General features: G+C 67.5%; 1 protein-coding gene across 1 annotated transcript in view; it reads left to right on the top strand.

The window, feature by feature from the left end:
• The first annotated feature begins 6 nt into the window (after window positions 1-6).
• LOC146592466 (uncharacterized) overlaps window positions 7-6,971 on the top strand; it is a 19,301-nt gene continuing 12,336 nt past the window's right edge. Inside the window, 8 exon segments of the mRNA XM_085311048.1 lie at window positions 7-54; window positions 4,601-4,716; window positions 5,002-5,114; window positions 5,540-5,598; window positions 5,903-5,995; window positions 6,284-6,447; window positions 6,532-6,618; window positions 6,735-6,960. Of these exon segments, the coding sequence (XP_085167174.1) occupies window positions 20-54; window positions 4,601-4,716; window positions 5,002-5,114; window positions 5,540-5,598; window positions 5,903-5,995; window positions 6,284-6,447; window positions 6,532-6,618; window positions 6,735-6,960 (893 nt within the window). The 5' untranslated portion in view covers window positions 7-19.

Genomic DNA, 6,971 nt, shown 5'->3' with positions numbered 1-6,971 from the left:
CCGCGCCGCCGCCGCGCTCATGGCCCTCGCCGGCCCGCTGCTGTTCCGCGTGGGGTGAGTGCCCGCCGGCGGGGGGGGCGCGGCAGAGGCGCGGGGGGTGTCCGCGGGTGGCCTGGCTGGGGGGGGAACCCTTCGCCGCCGCCGTGGGCCGCCCCCTGGGCGGTGTCACCCGTGGGACGAGCCCCCGTCGCCGCCACAGCGGGCGGTGGCGGCGTGTCCCGCTCCTGCCACGCTGCGGGGGCTCTGCCCCAGCGGCGGGACCCCCGTCGGGGGCAGCCCGGCGCCCCGCACACCCCGTGGAGAAGGCCCGCGCAGAGGCCGGCTCGCAGGAGGCGCCCTCGGGGCCAGGGCCCGCCTGCCGRGCCCTCTTGGCCTTGCCAGGGTGCCCTGGGGCTCGGCGCCCGCCGGTGCGGCGGGTGCACAGCTGGCTTTGTGGGGCTGATGGCATCTTCCCTGGAAGCTGGTTTGCAACGGATTGGTGACAGCCTGCCGAGAAATCACTGCAAGCAGCGACACAGGGAGATCGTGTGGGAAAGAGGGATGGACTGAAACCACTCCAGCGTGGAGCTGCAAAGGGCCTGGGGAGAGCATCAGGGTGAGGGGAAGATGCAGGCGATGGCTGGGGGGGCGGAGGGGGTACAGCTGTGGGTCTGAGCTCTGCTGCCGGCAGCCGGGGCAGACACTGAGGTCAGATGGGCAGGGCAAAGAGGAGATGCAGGAGCAGATCCCTTTGGTGTGCAGAGCTGTGGTTGATGATGGTTCTTGCGGGCTTTCCCTCTTTGTAAGGGAAGCGGTGGGGTGGGAGAGGCCGCCGTGGAGGTTCAAGCAACCGCTCGCTGCCCCAGGGCAGCTCTCCCAAGGAGCAAAGCTGCTCTCCCAAGGAGCCGCCAGTCCTGCACCCCATTCCCGGGGGTCCTGGGCTCCCCTTGTCCAGGCCACCTGCAGCTCTGGGAGATGTCTTCTCCAGTGGAATCCGCCCTTAATGTGGTCTTCTTTGGGCTCTGGGAAGATGTAGGGCTCTTTTTAAAGACAAAGTGGTGGTGTCTCGGCTGCTCTGTTAGAGCTGCGGTGTGAGGTCTTTGTGTCTCGTATCAGCCCCTGCTAAGGAGGATCTCATCTCCTGGAGGGAAGAAGGACTTTCCTGTCTCTCCTCCACTCCGAGAGAGCCTTGGCCATGGCCCAGCACAGCTGTGCAAAGGTGGTCTGAGCATCCTCTTCCCCAGTGCATCCCCYGCAGCTCCGTGGGACGCTTGGGGAGCCTGGGGAGGAGGCTCGCCTGCGCGGTGGGGCTGGCCAAGCTCATCTGTTGGTGCGTGGGTTYGTCGTGCTTCTCTGCCGACACTGCRTCAGGCAGCACCCACCACCTCGCAGCYGGCGTGCTGGTTCGGGCATCCCACGCCAGCAGGATCTGAGCTGGGAGCTGGCGAGGAGCGCCCGAGCCGTCTGCGGGGAGCAGGAAAGCTGAAGTCATCGCTGGACCCGCTGGCTTCTCCCCTTTGTTCTGCCTCCAATTGAAGGAACAGCAAATCTTCCTCTGTTTGTACAGCGCCGGCCCGGAGCCACCCGCGGAGGAATTTGCGCTTGGCAGCCCCCAGCCGCGGGGACAGGACACTCTGAGAGGGGCGGTTTGAACCCTGCCTCCTTCTGTAACGCTCTTGCACAAGGAGACCGGGGTCGGATCCGTGCRCGGCCCCCCCCCCGGCGCGTGTGGCCCGCCCAGGCCGGACAAAGAGAAGCTGTGTGAGCGCTTGCGGCCCGYGAGGCCGCGGCCGAGCTCCTCCGGGGTCGCGCCGGGAGCCTGCAGCAGGGCTGGGAACCGGCCGCCGCCTCCGGCGTCCCAGCGCCGTGCCCATCGCCCCCGGCCACTGGCCTTGCTGCGGAGGATTTCACGCTGTTCTCCCGCAGCAAAGGTCGAATCGGCCTGGTTTTCAGGTCTAATTATTAACCCTTCGGTTGTGCCCCAGCCTCTCCTCTCCTGCCAGCAGCTCGCTCGGGACGTTGCCCTGCTCTCTGGGCGCAGGCTGCCAGCGCCGATCCCTTTGAACCGGGGGGCAGGCAGTGCTGGATGCGGCGTGCCGGCGGGATCCCGTGCTCTCTGCGCGGCCGGTGAGCAGCCGCACCCTGGCTTTGGGCTCACGGCCTCCCGCAGAGGCAGGGGAGACCTGGCTCTTGGCAGGATCCTTCCCACAACCTTCCCAGTGTGCTTGCGAAACTGGTGACCTAAAGCTGCAGGCGGAGGCAGAGGTTTCCCCTGTAACAGACCCTCTCTGCCGGATGCAAGGCAGCTGCGTCCTGGGATCTGTGCTGGAGGATTTTGTGCGTCTCTGGAGATGCCTTTTTTCCAAGGAGCTTTTCCAGCCAGATGAGGGGCTTGTGGGGTCTTGAGTGGAGAGGAAACAGCACAAGGTGCCTGAGCTGGCCACGCACCCATTGCTGGTGGACAGGGCAAGCATCAGGTAGGAGGGGATACGAGTCCTGCTGCAGCCCCAGAGCAGACAGTGGGGACAGAAATGGCCCCGAGGCCAGAGGGGCTGGTCCAGCCCCGTGCTTTTAGTCTCCTGTTCCTGCTTTCCCTACATGTGTCTGCCAGGGCCGCGTGACTCTGATGCGCTTTCCTTCCGTGGCCAGAGGACAGTGGCCTGTGGAGTACTTAATGATCCAGGGAGATCTTCTTGGCCTGGGAATGGGGCAGAGAGAGAGCCGGAAGCAAGCCAGGTCTTTGTGTGCCCTTCTTGGAGTGGGTTGGTACATCATGGTGCCTCACCCCTGCCCTCATCTTCCTCCTGAGCCCTGAAGTGCTGCTGTATAAAGCAGGGTGGGGAGCAAGCCGCTGGCTGGTATCCGTACACRTTGAGCCTCCATGTGAAGCAGACCTCTGGGGCATTTCTCGCTTCCCTTTCCTTCAGCCTGTTCTGCTTTCTGTCCTCTCCATCACTAAGCAAAGCCAGCCTGGGAAGCAGCTTGCACTTCCCTCTTTACCAGGACCCAGTGGCTGTTGCACCCGGAGGCAAGCCTCTCGGTGTAGGGTCAGCCTAGGCCGTGGGGGGGGACAACTGAGCTGGAGATGCTCAGCAGCCACGACCCAAAGCGGATGCTGCCTTTGGGGCGGGCTGGGGCCCTTCTTGCCGTTGGCTCTGGACCCACGCTTCCCCTCGCTCCGGGGTGCCAGCCTGTTCTTCCCCTCGCTCTGGAGTGCCGTCTGTCCCACCAGGGACAGAAGGACAGAGGATCCCCACCACGCAACGTGGTGAGGGGCAGGGGCTGGCGCAGCCCCCTGCGGCGATGCCCCCAGGTCCTCTGCCGCTGGGAGCAGCTTGGGGCTGGCGTATTGATCTTCCCCCTGTGACACCTGCCCACGAAGGTGGTGCAGGCCGGGGAGGGCAACCTGCCTGGCAATCCGATTCCTCCCTCCATGCGGATCTGGAGCAGGCGGTGGGCAGGGCCCGGGGGRAAACTGCCATGGGAAAGGGACCCCATCTCCCCCCGGCGATGCCCCAGGGCTGAGAGTAGCCTCCTTCCCCAAAYGGGTTGGCCACGTGGTGTGCACGTGTCTCCATGTGCCAAAGATGTGACAACCCGCTTGGGTCATGGGGTGGACATGTGGGGTGGCTGCACCCGGGCCTGGGGCTGGGAGGAATGCAGGAGCCCAGGCACGGCCTCTGCCGCCTCTCTGCAGCAAGCTGCGGCGCGGGGCCAAGCCGGAGGCGAGTGCTGCCACCCCGGGCAAGCTGCAGGTGGGACCAGGGACACGGTGGGTTTGCAGAGTCAGAGGACGAGTGTGTGAGTTGGGTGGGGAAGGCTGCGCTGTTACTCCCCCACYGCTTTCCCCTGGGCTATCAGCCTACCAGTTTGCTCGTTGTACTGGGAGCCAGAAGGGTGGGGGTGGAAYGAGAAGAGAGCCTGGCGGTGCCAGTGCAGTCACGGCTGCAGCGGGTACGAGGGAGGCAGCTGAGCCGCCCGCATGCCTGGGCTCCTGGCTGCTCGCTGCCCTCTCTAACCCTTCGTGCCTCAGTTTCCCCCCAGGCTGGGAGGCTGTGGAGGAGGCACGGGGCTCTGAGTTGCCCTTTGCTTGACTGCGTTGCTCCCTTCTCTGAGCACTAGACAGATCTGCAAAAGCCGCGTGTCCCCCCCCCGCCGCCCCGTGCCGCCTCCCCGGGCGGCTTTGGGAAGCTTGGCCGGCTGCCCGGGGTGCCGGCGGTGGCGGCGGGAGTCGGGCTTCGCGCCGCACGGCCGCAGCTCGCTGCGCTGCACGCAGGCAGCCTCCCCGCTCCCGATAACCCGGGAACACCCTGTCCCCGATAACACCCCCCCCGCCGCCCCCCGTGCACATGTTGCTCCTGATAACCCGRCATCCGGCAGCCGGAGCATCTCGCTGGGAGCCCGGCTCCGCTGCTCGCAGACACCTCGCCCGCGGCGCCGACCCCTCCAGCSCTCGCCGAGCTTCGCCTCCCTGCCTTGCGCCTGCGCAGCGGCGCCGGCCGGCTCCCCCCCATCCTCCCGTGGTGTGCGTGTGTGTGTGGGGGGTCCCGAGGTTGCACCCCGCCGCGAGCAGGGGTCGGGGGGTCCGCGGCCGCCGGGCTCACCCCGTCACCCGCTGCAGGTACAGCCTGTACGCCCACACCCGCCTGGGCTACCTCTTCTACAAGCGGCAGGTGAAGAAGGCCCGCGAGCGGTACCCGCACGGCCACTCCGTGTCCCGGCCCGTGGGCTTCGGCGGTGAGTCGGCTCCGGGGCCCCACGTACCTTCCCCCCCCCCGGGCCTGCCTGGAGCGGGGCTCGTCCCGCATGTCCTTGCTCCCCATCACCTGGGTTTGGCACCTGGGTGTGGGGTGGGGGGCGGTTTGGGGTGCCAGGGTGCCATGGCTGAGTCGCCCGACGCACGTTTTACAGAATTTGCTTTAAATTTGGGGTGAGGTGTCTGGCTTTGCCCCCCTGGGCGGGGTGGGGGGAGGGCTGCAGGGAGGTGGTGCCCTGATGCTTTTCTGCCTGTCCATCCCCCAGCGGTGAAAATCCTGCCCATCCCTGTGCTCTCCAACAACTACAGCTACCTGGTCATCGACACGGGCTCTGGCCGAGCGGCTGTCGTGGACCCCTCCGACCCACTGGCCGTGCAGGTGAGACCCCCCCCCAAGATGGAGCCACCCTCTGTCCCCTRGGGAGGGAGGTGGCATTGGCTGGGGGGGAGGAGACCAGCCCCGCTGCACGAATGGGGAGATCCATGGATGGCCAGAATTTGGGGAGGTGGAGGGGGGCTACATGGCTGGTCCCTGTGGGTACATCCCTGTCTTGTCATTTACCCCCCTGTTTGACTGTCGCCGTTTTGGGGAGCAGGAGGGTAGATCTGTCCCTAATCTGTAGCCCTCGGTGCCTGTAGCATCCTCGCGGTGGGGCAAGGTGAGGGGGGATCTCGGGGGCGGCAGGGCTGCCACATTTGGCGCTGCAGGCAAGCGGCCAGGGGAGAGCTGGAGAGGGGATTAGGGGGCAGACGGGTGCTGGGAGCCTGTCGTCGCCCCCTCCGTCCCTCTGCCCCTGCCTGCAGGCTGCCATTGAAGAAGAGGGGGTGCTGCTGGAGGCCATACTCTGCACCCACAAGCACTGGTAAGGGGCCAGAAGCGGCCCTGGGGGGTTGGTGTCTGCCATGGGGTGACGTTGGGAGCCTGGGGGGCACCTTGAGGTGGGCCCAGCAGCATTGCAGAGGGGAGGGTTGTGGTCCCCCCCAGACCACAGCCTGGTTCCTGGGGTGGGGGGGGGGAATGTGGGGTCCCCCTCCTGCCCCCAATTCCCAGGACTCTGCAATTGCAGCCAGGGCTATTGGAGGGAATGACCCCCCCCATACCTACCCCACACAGGGTGGGGATATTTGGGGGGGGACACTTGGGGGTGCTGACTTGCCTGCCCGCAGGGACCACAGCGGGGGCAACGCGGCGCTCTGCCAGCAGCACGGCTCCTGCAAGGTGTACGGCAGCGCCCTCGACGCCGTTCCTGAGCTCACCAAGTAAGGCGGGGGCCCCGTGCTGCCCGGGCACCCCAAAAAACTTGGGGGAGGGGGGAACTCCAGCTCGACACACACCACTAGCTCTGGTCCACCCAGCCCACCAATACTGCCTTGTCCCCCCCCCCCCGCTCCCCACACCAGGGGGATCCCTTCTGTGGGCAGAGACCTGGCGCCATCGTGACGGCAGTGTGCCGGGGAAGGGTGCCTGGGTATGCAGGTGCCCTGGGCGGGGGTGCAGGTGGGGGGGAGCGGCCCTGACGGCGCTCCCCCCCCCCACCCTGACCGCAGCCCGCTCACGGACAAGGAGAGGGTGAGCGTGGGCCGCCTGAGCTTCGAGGCGCTCGCGACGCCCGGCCACACCGCGGGCCACGTGGCGTACGTGCTGGACGCGGCGCCCTTCGGCGGGCCGCCCTGCCTCTTCTCCGGAGACCTGCTCTTCCTCGCCGGCTGCGGTGAGCGCGCCCCCGGCCCGGCGGAAGTGTTGGGGGGGTCCGCAGGGGACCCCCAGTGACGGGCAGGTGTGTGGGGGGGTCCAGGCAGGCTCTTCGAGGGCTCCCCCGAGACCATGCTCGCCTCCCTGGACGTGGCCGTGGGGCTGGGAGAGGACACACTGCTGTGGCCCGGTGAGCATCCCTGGCATCGGGGCAGAGCCGGGGGGTGCCGGGGGGGTGCACCCCTTGCATCCCCCAGTCCCCAGGCACCCTCCCCCCCCCCCGGGCTGATGGGTGCCCGGCCGCAGGCCACGAGTACGCGCTGGAGTGCCTCAGCTTCGCCAGCCTCCTGGAGCTGGACAACCCYGCGCTGGAGCGCAAGCTGCGGTGGGCGACCCAGCAGCGGCAGGAGAAGAGGAGCACGGTGAGGGGGGGTTCTTTGGGGGGGGGGAGCCCTGGCTGTGTCCCTCCTCCTGCCGCCCCCCCCCCATCCTTCCTCCTTGCACGTGCAGCACCTAGCGCAGCTCTGGGATGGCGGGTGCCAG

This window comes from Rhea americana, unplaced genomic scaffold, assembly GCF_003343005.1.
Source record: "Rhea americana isolate MKP2758 unplaced genomic scaffold, rheAme1 scaffold_33, whole genome shotgun sequence".
Classification (NCBI taxonomy): domain Eukaryota; kingdom Metazoa; phylum Chordata; class Aves; order Rheiformes; family Rheidae; genus Rhea; species Rhea americana.
Note: the sequence above shows the minus strand (reverse complement) of the source record. Positions and strands in the feature narration are given on the sequence as shown.